The sequence below is a fragment of the Setaria viridis genome, chromosome 3 (assembly GCF_005286985.2).
Source record: "Setaria viridis chromosome 3, Setaria_viridis_v4.0, whole genome shotgun sequence".
Taxonomy (NCBI): Eukaryota; Viridiplantae; Streptophyta; class Magnoliopsida; order Poales; family Poaceae; genus Setaria; species Setaria viridis.
In genome coordinates, this window is record NC_048265.2 from 6,518,753 (window position 1) to 6,538,574 (window position 19,822).

Below are 19,822 nucleotides of genomic sequence, written 5' to 3' on the forward strand. Positions count from 1 at the left end.
ACATTTGTTATAGCAATGACATAATTTTCTCTGAAATGTTGGATGCAACTTTGTTAGGTAAGTACTCACCTTGACCACAAAAATTAAATGTTTAGGACATCCACTGTCTGCTGTCTAAATTTAGGATTGGAAGATGTAGCAGTTAAGTTGTTCAAGAAAAGATTTGAGTTTCATAAATATCGGGCCATCAAGGAGACAAGGAAAATATTTGGCCATCAAATGTCTCATGATTCTTTTTTTTGCAATCTTTTGTACTATCGTACAAGTTTGAACACCCACGATTAAAGTTGTGTAGTAGACTAATATCAAACCAAACTTTTTTCGAAAACTGAAACTAGGAGAGAACGGAGGTATAGCAGCAGCAACAATCAGCATTAATTTTTGCAACCCATCGAATCATGCAGTATGGTATATATTTTGGATTGACAATATATAACAGATGCTGATCACAGCCTCACAGGTGCTGTAGCATTTGATCATTTATGACTAATTGATTAGGTTTAGTTCTCCATAGCAAGGAGAAAATCAGACACAAAAGGTGCAACACACATCATAACAAGCTAGTAGGGTCACGGAAGCCAATACAAGAACATCTAGAGGCCACGAACTGCCAGCTTCTATCGGCGACAGATCGCTTGAAAAGCTCCTCGATCGTGCAGGTTAGAACAACTGATGCGGATTATTGACGGCGTCGTCGCTCGGCGCCGGCGCCAGCTGGTAGCCAAGGTTGAGCTCGGTGGTGAGCATCTGGCGGTGTGCCTCCAGCATCTGCAATCCGCCGGGGAAGAAGCACTTCATGTCCAGCGCCGCGAAGGGGCCAGCGGGGAAGAAGCACTTGGTGTCCATCTGCAGGAATGGGTTCAGCTCCACACTGGCGGCGGCGGCGGCAGCGGACCGGGCCACGGTCACCTGCTGCAGCTGCTGCTCCCCCTCCTCAATCTGATCAGATAGAGATAGTGGACAGAGTGATCAGCATACGTGTAAAGCTAAAATATGCAACAAAAGTTTGATTCTGATTTTCGACAGTTAAGCAATAAGCACACCTTGTTCCTGAGGTTCATATGGTCATTCTGAAGCTCAGTCTCCTGCAATTTCGGCAAGATTTGATGCAAAGGAATGAATACAAGCAGGCTTAGTTAGCTAAATGAAGCAAGTGACCAGTTTATATAGTTGACATGCATGTATTACCCTTTTCACCATGTAATTGATCTCCGCAGACAGCAGCTCACTCTGAAATAAGTACAGCAATCAGAATCGACGATGACATAGCGATCGCAATTACATCAGAACTCGAAGAATTATTTAAGAAAAATCATCACGGAAAACAATAATACACGTACTATCTGAAGAATCGAACACCCTTTTTGTTTGATTAGTTTGCATGAAGATGGATGAATTGGATAACGTTACATTCTTACCTTCCTCGCCCTGATCTTCGAAATGCCTTTCTCAAGGCGGCTCTCAAGCTGCTTCAGCTCCTTGAGTGACAAGTTTTCCACCGAATCACCAACCAAGTGCCTTCAAATGGGAGACAAAACAATAAAAATATATACAGGCAGTGCATATTTCCAGTCACTTATTACATTCCTCAGTTCTTCAGGAAAAAAAAAACCTTATCACATTCCTCTGAATATCATAACCAAGAAATCAATTACATGAATGCTCTGCAAAAGGCTGCTCTACCTGTTAGTGTTCTGCAGCATCTGGATCTGGTTGCGCAGTTTTGCAGATTCTTGCTGGTAGTATTGCTTCAGAAGATAAAACAAAGAGTCAGAGGAAACATCATATGGATCTCATATTTGTGTACAATATTATTCAAGGCCAAATCGAGTAAAAGGAACATTCAGATCCAGAGTAACAGAGGGGTATGACGACTACTTTGTTCAGGTCATCAGGTGTATGACTGTTTCACTTTTAGAAATTTCCTGGTCGCGGTCGTCAAATTATGTTTCACCATTCTGATGCAAGCCAGTAGATAGGCTCAGCATGATCATCAAGAAATATAGATGTGTGCAGTGCAGCTCAAGACAATCTCTCCAGTTATACTCCCCACCCCCAAATACTAAGAATGATTTAATTTGGTACAAAACTAGATCAGGACATGCACACGTTAAGCCTACACGTACGCCACTATCATGCACTACAGCAGTACAGCCTAGTATTACTAACGCCAAAATTACTTTCAGAAGAATCTCATGCAAGAACTCTCAGTCTATAAATACATTGACTTTAGTGCATGCAAAACATAAGAAAATCACCACATTTTAACAGTAAGAATGGTTTAAGGAATAACCGTGCATTACTTTAGTACTATTACCTGGGCATTGAGCTCTAAGAGTGGGGGCCCAGATGATGATCCAACGGCATGTGCCTTCTTGTACCTCTCAATAGTAGCCTTCACGCTGCAATCAATCAGTAGAACAAGGCAAAAGGCATGCATGGAGAATGAGTCAGTTCTGAAGTGACAACCTCTGTGTTCTTGCACTGATAAATGACAAGGTATATATGTTCAGTTGTTCACAAGCCAAAAGACCGTACCACAGCAACCAAAAAGTGAAAGTCATTAATTGTGAAGTGAAATTTTATATGTGTATGAAACGTGCACACAGTCAATAATGCATGTGAAAACGTGTCCCGGTTACTTCGGTGCAAAACTGTGCAGGGAATAATGCAGCTGTGCTACTGCTTGTGCTGTTGAAGAACTTGACAAAGCCCATGAAAGGAACGGTGTGTCGTGCATTTGTTGTTGATTGACACTTTGCATGAGAGGGGAGCAAACACGGCGAATATGGGAGTACGGTGCAGTTATTCCTGGGCCGGTGCGCAAGTTAGCAGATGATGAGGTGAGTGTACGCTCTGAAGAAGATGCATGTATATGCGTGTATGGGTGGGACTTGGGGAGGGCAAGCGAGCAAAGGGAAACTCTTGACAGCTAGTTTAGGGTCAGGTCAGTACGTTGCAACGTCCTCTCAACCAAAGGGGGGAGAGAGTGAGAGTACCATGAAAATGCATTTGACTGGACAAAAGACGTGTGGGCAAATTTTTTGCATGTATTATTGTCCTGTGTTCCAAACATCTAGCACTTTGCAAATGCATTTTTGTCAATTTGACTGAATGTATAATATAAATGGGTGGCAATAGTAGACAGTGGATCTTTTAGAATATCTAATTGATGGTAACTTCTGAAAAGTAGACAATGTATGAAGTTCAGATCAGGAAATTAAATGGAAGGAACACATTTTTTGCACAGTCAATTCTGATTGATGTGTGCATACATGGTCAAATCGAATCCTGCTTGTGCATAGACAAACAAGACATAACAGGAAAATTTACCAATGTGGTAGAAAGTAACAGGGGAAAAACACACATCATTGCACATTTTGATCTATGAATGGTAGCTAAAAAAATGTGCCACAAGTGATAGTCAGTTTGAGCTAAAACAGATTAAAAATCCAGTCAAATTAAGCATGCACCATATGGTTGCTGCCGTGGTAATAAAATTATCTTTTCCTATATGAACGCTCAGACAATAATCTGATTAGTACTCGCACAAGACCATATATCTTAACAGATATGTATGAACATAACAAAAAAAACCCCTATATTTGATCTTATACAAATCCTTACTAATCAGTTCATTCGCCTAACCTTAATAAAATTTATGAAGAACTTGCTTCGAAGTTCTTTGAAGCATTTTTAGTATCACAAGTGTCACACGGCACATCATGAATCAAATTGTATTTTTTTTCCTCCATGAAGCAACAGCAAGTCGATCACTTGAGCATGAAATGACATGTTAAAAGAATCAAGCATTCGCCAGGCTACCAAGATGCAAGATCTATCGCTGCGCCTCACGCACCTGTTGTTGGAGTACTCGTAGAGGCGGCCGCGGCTGGAGAACACGATGAGCGCCACCTCGGCGTCGCAGAGGACGGAGAGCTCGTACGCCTTCTTGAGGAGCCCGTTGCGGCGCTTGCAGAAGGTGACCTGCCGGCTCGTGTTGTTCTCGATCCTCTTGATCTCAATCCTTCCCCTACCCATGCTGGAGATCTCGGCTGAAAGCCAGCAAGTTTTCACATGTATGAGAGCGGATTCAGTTCATCTGAAGCAGATCAAAAGAGAAGCTTGACAGATCCAACCGCTGTATAGCCAGTAGCACACACTGCACACTACGATCGATCGAGCAAGCAATTTCATGGGTGTCTACCAACAAAGGGAAAAGGAACCAGCTGCTGGAGGCATCAGCAAAGATAGAAGAGAATTAAATCCAAGCCTGTTTTCGAGAAAAGATGGCGAATTTCGCTTGATTTGACAGAAGGGTCAAATCTGAAGGCGTATATGAAAAAGCGTGATGTCATGATTGGACAGATCGATGCCTGGCAGACTCGATCAGCCAAGTTCCTCCCTTTCTCTCGGCGGGGAAAGGAACACACAGATGCAAGGCAAGACGATCATGTAAATACAAGAGATCCAACGAAATCAGCCACAAGAACACAAATTTATTGGGGGAAAGAAGCTCAAAAATGAGAACCTGGAACAGCAGCAAGCCAGTGAGATGAATCAAGGAGCTTCTTTTCTCGTTAAAGAAGAAGCCCACCATCTTCTAGCTCGTTCAACAGAAGCAGATTAAGGATCAGATGTAAAAATAGCAACAAAATCTAGCTAGCAAACTTTAGCCAAGAATATGATTTGGTCGAAGAAAAATTATCGCAAAGCAAAGAAGCTGTATATATAGCGTTGTCTTGTCTTTTTCCTCCCCCATGTCCAAGATCAAAGATCTAGCAATCGGTCGAGCTGCTAGGAGGAGAAATCTCAGAAGCAAAAAGTTGAAACCTTCCAAAGCATAGCAACGCCGCAGGCGGGGAACGAATGCCCAGATACATACAAATAGAAAGCAAGATAAACGGAAATCAGAGTCTAAACAAAGAAGCATCGAAGTAGCAGAAGCCGCCATGGTTTTTCTTGCAAGAACTCGAAGCGCAGAAAAGGGGGATTTTTTCCACAAAGGGAGAAACTACAAATAGGATCCATCGATCTCAGCACAGAAACTAACCGGATCACAACTATCACACACGACTGCTGCAGAAATACTTGTGAAATTTAGCACGTAAAGAGATAACCTAACTGAAAAAGAAAGACTACTCTACCTTGTTCCCCTCCTCTCGTTTCTTGGACTTGCAAGCAAGCTAGGAAAGGGAGCTAGGTTCCTCTCCCTTCCTGCAACGTGAGGGTAAAGTGGTTTAATAGCAGGCCAGAGGCAATGCAAGGGAAGGGAAGGGATCAGCAGGAGAGAGAGAGTGAGGAGGGCGGGGAGAGGCAAAAGGCCACACTACTACTGACCAGAGCTGTGGCCTCCTTTGCTGAGCCCTTTGTTATCTTGCTTACCCATATATAGCTATTTAGACATCTTTACATATTCTTAAAGCCTTTTGGTTTATGGCCTCTCCTTTTTCCCCCTCTGTGTTTTATGTCTGCAAGAATCGGTAATGTGCAGCAGGCAGGAAACAAAGATTGCATATATGAACTGATTAAGAAACCCACTCCGATCCTTGTACAGTTTTAGTCCAGCAAAATCCAACTCAGTTTGCCATATATTTTTGTTTCTTGCCAAAATCTGCATTTGTGATTTGGTCATGCCTAGTAACAATTTCAGCTTTAGTGCTAGTCATGATTAGGACTACTCTAAACACATGTGGATTAAGCATGCTTAGATGGATGTATGCTAGTCATTCCCGTTATTATCACATGTGTGCTGTAAATATATGTATGTGAAAGAGAGGGCAACTAACTAACTATGGCATATTGCTCAAAAAAAACTAACTATGGCATAATTGGTCGTTAGGTCGAAATTTACATGATGGGGAGAACTTGTTGTGTTTATCAGGCATGTCTGGGGATTTCCTTATTGGTGGTAGAAAGGTGTTCGTGCATATGCAACCCACACAGAAAGCAGCCATGCACACTCTGCAGCAAACTCTTTTTTGTTTACATCCTTTGACATGTATGCATGCATATCCAAACCCATGAATGAGGCATCCAATAAATTTTATTCTGTTACATATATGTACCCATGCATGATCATGCGTCTACTACTCTTGCATGTATGTAGTCCTCCAAAAGTCCCAATTGCCTGCCATTTCACATGCATGAAAAGTTAGCACTGATCCAGCAGCAGCAGCAGCTGCAGCTGCAGCTCATCTATCTAGTGATCATCGATGAGCTGCAAAATAAACCATGGTGAGTTCTTGTGAAAGGTAGCAGTCCCACGCAAGCATACGTGGTGCAAATAAAATCCCCTACTCATGACTACTACTCTATCTCAAGAGATGCAGTTCTTGAACCTGTACCTTGGTTGTTCCGTCTCCGATCCTGCGTCTTTTGATGCACGGATTTGACTGCTGCTGCTTGCTGTTCTTGTGTTAATGATGATGGGCAGCAGGATGATGGGTGTTGCTAAGCATTCATTCATATAGCCAGCTCTCTTGCTGCTTAATTTGTTAAATTAGTTCCCTCACATACTCTTTGTTTTCTTATTAATTTTTACCGTAGTAGTAGTAAGGTAGTACTATTAGTTTTGACTGTATCAAAGTTATATATATGTATGAAGTGGATATACCATATATGTACTAAAATGAATTTAGTTAGTATTGCTGCTGTAGACCGTAATTGCATTATGCATTACCAGTTGCCACTACTATTATTGGCAATACAAACCTATAATTAGCTAAGTGCTCGTGATCAGTAACATACTGTGTATGATTAGCATATATCGAGGCTAATGATCAGCCGTACACGTAGAAATAACGATCCAATAACTTGTTTTTCATTCTCGCATGCGGACCATTCATTTGCATATGAAAGGTCACATATCACCGCTGTCATCTCTCACTTGTTCTGATGGTCAGCAGGGTCGTCGTCAGGGGCAGCAGCCAGCAGATGGAGAGAGTGAAAGAGATATAGCATCGATCAAGAGATTTATTTTTCTGGGAAAATTAATTTTAAAGTAAAGGCATGGTATGGGGGGGCATGCAGTGAGAGATCGATGCATGAATGGGCGGTCGGTGTCGAGTTGCCGAATTTGGGAGGGCAGCACCTGATCCCACACCACAAGCCTTCTCCCGATCCAGCACCCACTTCCGTGCTACGCATTCCATCCCCATCCCTCTCCATCGCCATCGCCATCGCCCAGCTAGCTGCAACCACCACTACGCCTCAGCTCCCCTCGTCGTCCTCGGCCTACTAGCTGAGCTGCCTGCCTGCCTGCCCACCACCACCACCGCGCGCTGCGCCACTTGATGATGACTTGATGGGATACCGTTGAAATGGCGCATTGCGCTGCTGCTAGCTCTCTCGCTGTATGCATGAGCCTGCTCATGGATGGGCTGCTGCTGCTGCTGCTTCTTCTTTTCTTCCACTGGAGTCGTCCATGCATGTGAAGGCTGGCAGCCGTGTGATCATCCCAAACCAAAAGCAATGATATACATGATAGATGCGTCTCGCTGCCAAGGTGTACACCTAGCTACGACAGTGTTTTAGGGAAGAGAGAGGAAGCACCTGTTAGTGTAAGCTGAGCAGCTAGTCACATTATTAAACCTTAGAATTTTTTTTATCTCATTCCCATTGCTCTCTGAAATTCAGAAATGAGGCAGCTGATCAATAAACCAAAACAACATATAGATTAGAATTTACAGACCGAAACTTGCACAGATGAAGACTAGAATTGCAGCAGCGCAGCACACGTATGTCATTTGGCCACAGACGACGATTGGTGACCAACAAACCCTTTCGAGGTGGGACCAATCTGTCGGTCACCCGTCAGTACTACAACGGCACAAACCGGCAGCCCTCTGGAAGGACCCACCCGTCAGCCACACGCCAATAATGAAATTCTGTACGGACGCGTCAAAGCAACCGCAAGAAGCAAAGGTCTTGTTTAGCTGCCCAACTTTGGGGTGCCAAAATTACTGTAACAACACTGTAGCGTTTCGTTTGTATTTATGAATTATTGTCCAAATATTGACTAATTAGGCTCAAAAGATTCATCTCGCAAAGTACAACAAAACTGTGCAATTAGTTTTTAATTTCGTCTACATTTAGTACTCCATGCATGTACCGCAAGTTTGATGTGACGGGGAATCTTTTTTTTGCATAGTGCCAAAGTTGGGATTTGGGGGTGAACTAAACAAGGCCAAAGATACACAGAATGTCCCCTCACGAGTCTCAATTCCCAATGATTTCCTTGTTGATTTCCACCTTGGATAAACCCAAAAACTAGGCAAAAGGAAGTTGTAGGCCGTGTTGTATTAACTAATTTTCTGAGATAGATTGCCCAACGCCTGTGTGTCAACCTGAACCAACGACCACCATGGCACTCACGCGATCAACACATATGTCCACACCCGCACATGCCTTTTCTTCGCCATTTTCTTCACACAAATTCTGTACGAAGACACGTTGATGTGATAGAAAGTATATAATTAACTCTCAATTAATTCTCAATGATTTCATGTTATTTTCAGTTTTGTTAACTTCCAGCGTTGCAGGACCGATTGGTCCAACGCAAGCTCACGGCCACACATGCTTTTTTTTCTTGTCAAGGGCACCTGCCCCCCCCCCCCATTGTAACCGACTAGAAATAAGTGAAGGACGTAGAATAAACAAGTCCATCTATCTACTGACTCTGCAAAGCTTGCAACATCAACATTTACAAGAAGCATCTTGAATATGTTTTTGAAATAAGGTACAAAGTTTTGGTTCTATGATTTTGAAGTTATGGTACCTAAAGCTTTGAAACTATGATTTGAAAAATCTTTAGAATGTAGGCACAAAATGCTAAATATGTTATATGAATGTTGAACCACATGTTTCCTATTGCAAACCTTTTATTGATTTGTGCAAACATTTGGTTATGTGATTTAATTTGAAAGAAATGAGACACAAAGTTTCAAAGCTATAATTTAAAAATTGTTCTTTGAAATTGCGGGATACATATAGCTTTAGAATGTTATTCAATTTTTTTAAATTTAGATTGAAACTTTTGCTCATATGATTGGAAAGTTTTAGTATATGGTTCAAAAGTTTTTCATATCCAATTAGAAAGCTTAAGTTTATTCATAAAATCATAAGATTAAAGATTTTGATGAATCAAAGATCTTTAGATTAAGAACATGTTACTCCTGCTACTAATTAAACAACATAAATCCCTCTTTCGGTTTAAAACCTATGTAATCTGCCTGTACATAAACCCCTCTTATATATAAAAAAATGTAGGGTACTCCCCTGATTCGCCTAAAAAATTAACAGCATAAAATAAATAGGTCAAGCCCATATGCTTGCATGCATGTTTCTTTTCTTAGATTAAGAAGGAGCATTGTCCATACGCTTCTAAAATAAATGTTTTAGTGAAAATAAAAGTATCATGACTTGCAGCCGCGGAGGCCCTGCTCCATGGGTCAAAACTCAAAAGCACCAACTACAGTGGGAAATGACTTTGAGGAATCCACCCCGAAAATGGTGGGTCATCATCGCCACCAGGTCTCCTTTACGGCAGCGAGGACCGCGCCCAAAACGGCAGGGACATCATGCATTGCACGTCGCACAGCGTGCATGCATTGCACGCTACGCAGCGCGCAGGCATGCAGCCTCCAAAGCCACTGCTTGACCACTAGGGGGGCGATTGGACGGCTGCATTCGGCCCCGTCCAGGGCGCAGCTTGCGGGTGATTGGATGTCTGCACCACCTATCGAATCAGGCCACGTGCAACCAGCACCTTCCAGGCCCATGGGAGACCTGAAATCTTTCCTCGTTTCCGCGCGACTTGGCTCGCGTGGTGCGAGATCAGCGCATGGGAGAGTGTGCTGTGAGGGAAAAAGCAGCGCAAAACAGCCAACCGAACATCATCTCCGGACGGCCTGGATGAACGCAGATGCAAACCGAACAAAAAGGCTGCCGCATCTAGGAGCCAAGCCAGCGGGAGCTTGTATCCATCGTGCGATCCAAGCTGAGTCTCATCCGATAACCAATCACACCCTAGACTGCCGGACACCAGCAGCATCACAAGCACCACAGCTGCTGACGTGAGCAAGGACGACAGATCAGTAGAATCCATACATCAGATTCCCATGGTGGACTACTGGACCAGACCTGTGTGTTGTGTTGTGTTGTGCCACCCGTCGTGTGTTCAGGCCAGGCCTTTCAGGTCAGGGCACTGCTGCGACACACAACATGAAAACGAGGACCAGCAACTGATGGACCTGATGGGAATGCATGGGAGATGATGGGATTGTGCATCACAGGTTCACAGTATATGCAGCTTAACCTTGTCACAGGTGCCTAGACCTTCAGTTGAGTTGAGTTGCTGGATCACCCAACCATCGAAGAAAAACACACCAGATCAGACCCTCTCCATACATGCTGAGAAAAGAGCTTCAGATATCTTGCTACAGTCCCCAAGCACCAACCTTCAACTTTCCCAGCGTGCAAGCCGAGTTCCCACTCCCAGATTCAACCCAAACATATGCAAAGCTGAAACCACACAATCCCAATCCACACACAACATGGCACACCAAATGCAGACAGGTGTTGCAATGCAACATTCTCTTCTGACCTAACTAACCACAGCAAAAGCAGACCGTGACAGTTGGGAGACTGTCAAATACAGGATAAAAATCTTGGGCGCTTTTCACGAGATATTATGATTCCATCCAACCAAGCATTCCAGTAAAGTCGGTTGACTTGACTCGGAGGCACAAATGTGTGCAAGCTGAGTTTCCAGGTTCTTCTGCTAGAGCCAAACACCTGCAAAAGAGAAGCCACCAGAAAAAGCTAAAACTCAATCCCAACCAGCACACGGTAATCTGCTAACTAACCACAAGGCAGCGGAGTGATTGTAAACGTTCTCCAATAATTAGGAATAGAATATCTGGACGCTTTTCATGAGATATCACGATTCGCTCCATGCATGCATTCCAGTTAAAAAATCTTTTGACTCCGCCACATACAACTTTACCATCAACTGAAACGCCAAATGCCCAGTTTTTATGAAAAGTAAACAACTGGATGGCATTGACGCGCTAGCTAACTTTAAGCAATGCCAAAGTCAACGTCCGAATAAAGATGCCAACTTATTACATGAGAAAATCAGTATGTGTTTCATTGAGCTGTGACTTTTATAAAATTAGCTATGAGCTGTGGCATAGCTGTGAGATGTGAGCTATGGACCGTTAAAAAGCTATTTGGTGAAACAGCTGTGGTTTTTGAAAAAAAAAAGTAGCGAGCGCGCCCACATTTCAGTCATATAGTACCCCTCTCCCTCTCTCACCGACGAGTAAAGGCCGGCGAGCACCAGCTGCGCCGCCGCACGCTCGAGTGGTGGAAAGGGAGCGGCTCCCCTGCTGCTACTGCTTGCGCTCGGGAGGAGAAGAAGGGGCGCCGCAGCTCCTCCCCTCCGCGCAGCGGCTCTCGGCTCCTCTCGCTCCGCCGCGCGCTCCGCCGGGAGAGGAGGGGCCCAAGGGAGGGGCGCCGCCGCCGGGAGAGGAGGGGCCCAGGGAGGGGTGCCGCCGCCGGGAGAGGAGGAGGAGGGGCGCCGCCGAAGGAGAAGAAGGGCCGTCCTCGCGCCCGCCGGCCGCCGCCGCCCCTTCACTGCTGCTCGTGCTCGCCGGTCGGGGCGGCCCGTCCCCGCGCCCGCACACCGCCGCTCCTCCCCGCCGCTTCTTTCTGCTCACCGTCCGCTCCCTGGGCGGAAATCAAAAGATTTCTCCCCCGCCATTGCCGTCGGCCGAAGCTCCACCTCCTCGCCCGCCGGCCAAGAACTCCGGCAGCGCGCCACCGGAGCCCAATAGCCCGCGCCCCCCGTCTCCTCCACCTCCCCGGCTACCTCCGCAAGCCTCCGTGCTGTTCTCCATCCGTGCTCCGGGCGGGAATCGAAGGATTCCCGGCCGCCATTGTAGCCGCGCCGCTCCAAGCTCAACCCCGCCGCCGCTAGCCGGGAGAGGAGGAGGGGTGCTGTCGCCGTTGGCCAGGAGAGGAGGAGTAGGGGCCCACCGCTGTCCGGGAGAGGAGGAGGGGTCCGGGGAGGGGAGCAGTGGCGCCGGCGGGGATCCTCCGGGTCCAGCGGGAGCGGAGAAGAGAAGATGACGGGAAAAGAAAGAAAGATCGAAGGGTACACTCCGTGGCGGGTAGGTAATTTTTGGGGGAAAACCGCCCGCCGCAGCCAAGCAGGGATGCAGGAAATGAACTACACGGAAGTTTTAAAGCACTTTAGAAGGAAGTTGGTTTTTTTGTTGGCTTTCAGCTTTTCTTGAAAGCCAAAGCCCAACCAAAAGGACGCTAAGGATGGCTGTCTGTCGCTCAATTCATGGTTCCCTCGGTGAACTAACCCAGATTCCATGAGCAGAACGGTTAGCTTTTTCTCCTGGAAATACCAGAGCAATGCATCATATAAGCTTCTAAGAGCCCAAAAGTAATACTAACATAGCCATACAGACGAAGGAAACAGTGGACTAATTCAGCTAGCTCGTAAGGTACAACTAAAATTCACCCCTAAGTTTACAAGCTCAAGTTACTAACAAGCTTCAACAGGACGAGAACAACTTTAATAATATACACATGATCAGTTAAATACAGATGAGAAGTTGCACATCGTGCTTCTTCACTTGTAGGAGAAATCGATACCTTCAAAGAGAACAAATGCCGCCAGCTGGACTGGTAAAAAAATACTCAAACTTCAGATCAATAACAATCCTCACTGTAGTGTAGGTCGCTGCCCTTCTCAGAAAATGGCAAAACATCTTCACATCTGCTTGAAAAAAGAACTTCAAAATCTTGTTACAACCCGAAGCATCAATACCCCACTATGCAGTGTGCAACCTGTTAGCTGAGTTTCCAGATTATGGTCCAGAGGGGGACAAAAAGATGCAGCACACCAAATGCCGCACAGGTTTGCAAACAACATTCTGTTCTGATCTAACAAAAAGGCAGCAGAGAGATTAGACTGCCAACAGGAATAAAATCACACATAGAAATCATGGACGCTTTTCATGAGATATCATGATTCCTTACATACATGTACTCAATTCTTTTTTACTGTGCACCCAACAACTGCAATGCTTGACTTTGGACAGCATCGCACTTGGGGGTTGACATAGTGATGCCATCATGTATCTAAGCATCAGAGTAATGTTTTTTAACGAGTATATTATGTCTAAACATCAAGGAAGGGAGCAGTAATCTAATTCAGCCAGAAAGGAAAGGTATAAAAACAGAGTTTTCAAAAAAAAGGTATAAAAACAGAATTTAACCCCAACTTAGAAGTTCAATTACTGACGGGAGACACAACAACAAAAACAACTTCAATATACACCTCAGTGCCCAGTCCAAAAACTATACACCTTAGTATTTGTGAAAGCATACACCATTGATATATATTCCAGTTCCCTAAGCACTACAAAAAGGTGTAAACTGTGCATATTAAATCAGCTAAATGCAGAAAATAAGTTCCAAATCATGTTCCTTCACTTGCAGTAGAAATCAATACCTTCAGAATAGAACAGATGCCGCCAGCAGCATGGGTAAAATATTCACATAGATAACAAGACCAACCAATCCCCAATGGACAACAAGAACGGAATACCTTTATAAATGTTAAGTAGAAAAATGCAGTGCCTTTTACATTTTGTAAGGAATAACTGAATCTGATTCACTGAAACTTTATTCCAAATCCTAAGTGGAAGAAACTGTCCCATTTTGAAACAAAAAAGAAAAGAGTCTTCATCTGGATATCAAAAGCTTTAAGAACTTCAGAGAAAGCTGAGTTTCAATTCTTGTCCAAAGCTGGCAGATTCAGAGTATGGCTTCGATCAACAAGTATTGCCAATATCTAGGATTTGTTTGCTCATTGAAAATAACTCCAGATTTCATACTTAATCATCATATAATATTTCTTGGGTACTTGAAGCAAGACACTAAATTTCACTTCCTTTCACAAGGCAGCAAGTTTCTGAAAGAATTAAAATGATAAGCTTGGTTGCACAGTTTGCAGAAACAGGCTAGTAACTTTTTTTCGAGAACATCAAGAGAAAGGGGAGTTCGCAACAAACTAACAAACATACATACAGAGAGGAAGTGATAAGGGCTCAGGCCAAACAAAATGCAGGAGCAGGAAAGAGAAGAAAGCAAGAACGAGCAAAAAACTAGCACTGAAGAGGAGCTACTTTAGGAGATGCGCAGGCTCACGCCCTCACCATTTCACCAAGGTGACAGACACAGAAAACCGAGAGCCTAGTCACTTGAACCATATATGTTAGCCAATTACTCCCTCCGTTCCAAATTGTAGGTCGTTTTAGCTTTTCTAGGTTCATAGATATTATTATGCATCTAGACATAGACTATATCTAGGTGCATAGCAAAAATTATGCACCTAGAAATGCCAAAATGACCTACAATTTGGAACGGAGGGAGTACTTCAAAGTGCTGAGGCACAGTTGACATCATTACATGAAAGAATGATAGGATACAGACATATGAAACTACAAAAACACAATAAATACAAGTAAACTTCGTCAAGAACTTATACTTAAACACAAAAATTCTAAAAAATGTATTAAGACCGGCATGATCGCCACTGTGGTAAATTGACTGGTGGGCGAATGCCAATGAGTTACACCAGGGATATGTAGATTTATCACATAAATCATTATCAGAAGGAGAGCCTATGGAATGAGTAGCAGTTCTGGAACATGTGATATACAAACAAGTCCTAAAGCCGGTAAAATATCTTGGAGAAAATAACTTGAAACCCAGACTTCTACTTTTTCATCCACTTCTAACAGAAAAGCTAGAGTGGTATTCTAGGTACAGGAACTTGTTCAGACTACAGAAATAGGGGTAACGGTTAATCCTACACCAGAAATGAAGACTTCATTAAAAAGCAAATCCGCTGACATGAAAGTCGTTATTATCAAGGTAAGCAATATTTAGTGGGGAAAACAATGGATTTGTCCTTACATAGGAACAGGATCTTACAAGATGAGTTAAGTTAATCATAACATAAATATACAACCAGTATACAAACTGTACCATATTACAATATTCATGAGAATCTACAAGAGCATAAATAAAGATGTACAATGACCTGCAAGGTGCTTTCAAGTGCCGTGCAGCAATGCAACCAATACTTGCTTAAGACATATTCCTTTGAAGGTGGATTGCTATATAGAAGCAGGTGCTGTTACTGCATGTGTGTTCGATTTGAGAGGAACGTGAAGCCAGTGTCTGGTTACGATTAGTACCATCTCAGCTTCAAGGCCAATACAAAGTGAAGGCTATCTGCAGGCAGAGAGAAAGATGGTCAGAGGGAAGGTGCAAATGCGACGAATTGAGAACCCTGTCCACAGACGGGTAACCTTCCGCAAGCGCCGGGAAGGACTGCTCAAGAAGGCAAGAGAACTCTCAGTGCTTTGTGGTGCTGATGTAGGGGTCATCATATTTTCCTCCACTGGGAGAGTCCATGATCTGGCAACTAACGGGTGTGTTCTCCAAAATTCATGTTGTTCTATTGTAAATCTTAAGTGCGACAGCACTTCTGAGATGTTTTCTATTTACGTTCAAAATGCAAGAAATATGCAAAGCTTGGTAGAGAGGTACCAGAGCATCACAGCAAGAGGTCAAATGGAAAGCAAGAATCAACGAAGTCAGGTCTACCTATTCACCTTGTGAAGTTCGAGGAATTTTGTAACTACTCGAAAAAGAAATGTCTATCCATTTTTCAGTGCTAACATGCTATCTCTACAAATGAGCAACTGGATGAGTTTGAGTACGTTGCATTTAGATGTGACCAAGGATAACATGTGTGCAATTTGGTGGGGTAAAAAAATATTAGTCTTTGAAGTAAAATACAAATCTCACCTTTTGTTCTGATACTCAAACTAATAATAGAAAAATTTCTTGATAGCAATGCCAAATATAATTAACAATCATTTTACACAATGTAACAGGTAACAGAACAATGGACTTCCTTGTTAAGGCATGAGATAGGTCTACTGCATCATGGTTTAAGGTAAGCTTCATGTTCAAGATGATAAACCAATACATGACTTGCATCATAGATGGGCTGGGCTGCAGTGATCTATGGAATAGCGAAGATGTGCAGCTTGTGCTGCTCATCCCCAGCAATGACTTGTGAATTGTAAATTTTCAGCAAATAGACATCTTTCTTTCTACCATGATACATCGACAGCGATCTAAGTAACACGTGCCAAAAACCAATAAAGCTGTATGAAGCCTTAAGTTGCAGTACTTGGTTCTCAATCTCTTAGTTTCTGCACAAACAATTGGAGCAGAGAAATCTTAGAAGTGATTCCTAGGGGGAAAAAAAGGGACTTAATGGTCTACTGCTATGGCAGCCAAGGGTTTCAATGAGTGATAATAAGATTTGGAAATACTTCCTAGGAGGTAAAGCCGAGTAAAGTAGCAAACATCACCAGACATACTCACCAAAGACACTAATAACAGGAAGCTAATACTAGAAAAACAAAGAATATATTGCACCATAGGTGCATAAACTTGTGTGATAGATGCATCTAGATCCATATACTCAGAAACTAGACATATATATCCATCAACTCAAAAAACCGAGCATAGGTCCAAAGGTGGTTTTATTAGGCCGAAATGGTTTCCAAGGCAGTACATGAGTACTGACGACTGTAAGTGGAACTAAAGCTCTCCGTGGTTCAACCCCTCTTCTTCCCCTCATCACCATGTCTCCTCCAAATTCATTGCCTGTGGCACTAGCAGACTAGCCAAATTCACCGTAGGGGAGAGGCTCAATGAAAATCATCCCCGAATACCCATTGTCCTGGTCCACCTTGAGCCCCGTTGCCTCCTTAGTAGCAGCAGGAGGACATGGAAAAATGGCTGAGCCGTGCCATGGATCTGGAAAAGTTGCTACCTCCAATGCCAATGGCAAGAGAATGGGAGAAGGAGCATGTTCCCGCCACATTTGCATCTGTGCAGGCAACAACGCTGCTGGATTAGAGAAACAATGGAAATGAGAGCGTGCACAATGGCGGGCGGGAGGGACGGAAGGAGAGGGAGAGAAACGGAACAAAAAAAAAGTGATGTGTATGTGCCTGAATGCCACGTCACTGCTTAATCCAAGGTGGACGACATATCAACAGACAAAGAGCAGAAAATCTCTATTGGACCTCCTATGCATGGTCTCACAAGATTTTTGGACATGAATATCAGGTTTTCTAGTTTATGGACTTGTACCTGTGGTGCAATTTACTCAAAAAGAAATTAATCTTGCATAGTAGCTCTAACAATTCTACAATCAAGAAAAACTGAGACTAAAATTTGATCGAATGAATGTAGACTACAAACATCATGAAACGGTCCAAAAGTGATGAGTTCTCTAGAAAACTGCATGTACTTAAATTTGTAGCCAACATGTACAAAACCCTCGACCCTCGTCCAATTGTAAAGTGACAAATGAGTCAAAGCAGGTCCACTGGAGAGGGTGCAGAGGGCATGAAACTGGATAGACTGCATGCGCTAGAGAAAGGTCTTGAACTATGGTATTACCAAACACGCTCCACAAAGGCAAGACAGCTGATCTCCCCTTCTATTTTTCAAACTTATTCACATTTGGCAAGAAACCAAGTTGAGGCATTTTTTATCAGATGCAGATCATGCAGCAAGAAATTCACATCCTTCAAAACAAGGTCAGCCTCAATGTTTCATAATCTTCCATGATGGTTCTACAAAGGCTCCTTTAATTTCAGTACATATTTTTTCTTTTCATGAGATAAAACAAATAAGAAAAAGAGAGTTTTTGACAGCAGAAGATGTAAAACAGAAGATGATAATATATTTTCTTCATGTGCAGGAAAGCTTACTTAAATCAGCAAACGAAATTCTTCAACAGAAGGTAATAGCAAGCAGTTGTTTGCAATATTTGTTTGGAAATGAAATCCTTGGCCTTACATAATTGGCCCTTTGTACTTAAAAAAATAGCATAAACTGCAAGCTCGTATTTTAAGTACATATTTAGGAGTGGGAATAGGTTAGGTAGTTTAAAATGCAATTATAAATCCTGAGCTTTCAATTCTAGATAATATATTTTTATGTGCAGGAAGGCATACTGAAAGCAGCAAATGAAATTCTCCAAAATAAGGTAACAATAGACAGATAATTTGCAGCATTTCTTTGGAAGAATGGTGATTGCTTAGCTCACATATTAGCACTTTTGTACATATTTAACATGAACTGTAAACTAAAATTTAAAAACACAATTAGGAGGAAGAGATAAATAATAAATTGGGATCCTAAATTCAGGCTTTTGTGCAAATCACCAAACTTCTCAAGGTACCACCTAGCAAATCAAACCCTACATTTATAGAAGTTAGATTGTATCATCCATTTGATTGCAAATATAGGATCAATTTCATTACAAAGGTACAAAATGTTAACGGTAAAGCTTGTTGACTATTTCATTTCCTATCGCCAGGTGAACGAACAGAATCAGTTTATGAACAACTGCTCATTCTTTTCTGGATCTCCATATTCAACACATTATGATGCAAATGAGAGCTGCTTATTTACAATATAATCGTCCCGAAACAAACTTCGTCCCTGTTATTTGGTGTGTTTGTCTGTAGGACATGTTTATTCATGGTTTTATCATTCGGTTTTCAGACAGCACGTTGTATTGAATAACACATATGCATTGAAGGGTACTGTAATATGTGGTTGTTCTCAGATCCCACCTGTTTGCTGGAACTACTTTTGCAGTCTAATTATCTAAGAGTGAAGAAAAGTTTTATGAATCCATGACATTGTGTATCACCGCATTAGCATAGGCAGGTTCGTGTAATAGTTGTGCTGTCTCACTGATCCATCATGCAAATATATCCTACTGCTCCATTAAAAAAACTTTTTTTTTGAAATCACATGTTGTGCCCTCTCCCTGATCTTGTATCACAATTCGTGTGAATTTGCAACTTCATGATGGTGTTGAAAATTATAAGACTTCTACGAAGAAGCAGCGAGGCAGGGACAGGGAAACAGGTGACCAATTGGCCCCTCGATTCCTCCTACCAAAATGCGATTTCCACACGGTTCAGAGCGGTTTGGCGCAACGCGCAAACAAGAGACACTATGCTGCGTGACTGTACAGCGGAGAAATGCGGGTGGCGGCGGAGGATGGAGGGGCACCTGAGCGGGCGGGTCGGTCACAGGAGCGCGATGAGGACGAAGAGCAGGATTGCGGCGACGAAGGAGTACTTAACCGCTGCGGCGAAGATCGCCGCGAAGATGAGCACGAGCTGCAGCAGCAGCGAGGCGCCGGCCCAGGCGAGCGCGCCCGTGAGCACCACGGCCGCGGCGTTGGCGGGCTGCGGGGACAGCAGCTCCCCCCACCGGATCTCCGACAGCGCCGGGAGGGACGGGCCTTTCCGCTCCTTGTCCCCGTCCGCCGGGGGCCCGCCGTTGTCGCCGGAAGCCGCGCGGGCGACCGTGAGGCGGGGGGCTCGCGGGCGGAGCGAGGAGGAGGAGGAGGAGGCTGGGGTGAGGAGTCTGGGGTGGGGGAGCGAGCTATGCGGGAGGCGGAGGGGGAGAGGGAGAAGGGACGGAGCTAGGATTCCGGCGAGTGCCGCCATCGGAGGGGAGGGGAAGGGAGGGGGAGGAGCACGAAGGAGCGGAAGCGAGCGACGGTGGTGGATTGGCAGTGGATGCACAGCTGGAGACCCGTTTGATACGTTAGATCTTGAATCGACGGTCCAAAGCCGTTGATCGCGTGCGCCTAACCAGTGGCAGCCGTTAGCCT

The 19,822-nt window shown here is 43.8% G+C and overlaps 3 protein-coding genes across 6 annotated transcripts; 1 reads left to right on the plus strand and 2 right to left on the minus strand.

Moving 5' to 3' along the window:
* Positions 1-433: 433 nt before the first annotated feature.
* Positions 434-5,362, minus strand: LOC117848871 (MADS-box transcription factor 13). Of its 2 annotated transcripts, none has more exons than XM_034730446.2 (8): positions 5,148-5,362; positions 3,860-4,055; positions 2,318-2,402; positions 1,684-1,748; positions 1,419-1,518; positions 1,189-1,230; positions 1,044-1,085; positions 434-939 (listed from the first exon to the last, which is right to left on the minus strand). In XM_034730446.2, exons 2-8 carry the CDS (start codon positions 4,039-4,041, stop codon positions 661-663), a joined length of 795 nt encoding a protein of 264 aa, XP_034586337.1. In that variant the 5' UTR covers positions 4,042-4,055; positions 5,148-5,362; the 3' UTR covers positions 434-660. The 2 variants fall into 2 exon arrangements, with proteins under 2 accessions (XP_034586337.1, XP_034586336.1); XM_034730445.2 differs by lacking the exon at positions 5,148-5,362 and adding an exon at positions 4,140-5,107.
* A 9,609-nt stretch (positions 5,363-14,971) lies between these two features.
* On the minus strand, positions 14,972-19,801 carry LOC117848875 (uncharacterized). The gene is made up of 2 exons (XM_034730454.2): positions 19,213-19,801; positions 14,972-15,324 (listed from the first exon to the last, which is right to left on the minus strand). Exon 1 carries the CDS (start codon positions 19,653-19,655, stop codon positions 19,230-19,232), a length of 426 nt encoding a protein of 141 aa, XP_034586345.1. The 5' UTR covers positions 19,656-19,801; the 3' UTR covers positions 14,972-15,324; positions 19,213-19,229.
* On the plus strand, positions 15,321-18,756 carry LOC117848873 (MADS-box transcription factor 33). 3 transcript variants are annotated; one of them, XM_034730453.2, is made up of 8 exons: positions 15,321-15,524; positions 15,615-15,693; positions 15,993-16,054; positions 17,502-17,598; positions 17,679-17,720; positions 17,885-17,926; positions 18,131-18,172; positions 18,506-18,756. In XM_034730453.2, exons 1-8 carry the CDS (start codon positions 15,343-15,345, stop codon positions 18,605-18,607), a joined length of 648 nt encoding a protein of 215 aa, XP_034586344.1. In that variant the 5' UTR covers positions 15,321-15,342; the 3' UTR covers positions 18,608-18,756. The 3 variants fall into 3 exon arrangements, with proteins under 3 accessions (XP_034586344.1, XP_034586340.1, XP_072148705.1); XM_034730449.2 differs by having other exon boundaries at positions 15,321-15,693; XM_072292604.1 differs by having other exon boundaries at positions 15,321-15,693; positions 17,502-17,720.
* Positions 19,802-19,822: the final 21 nt, after the last annotated feature.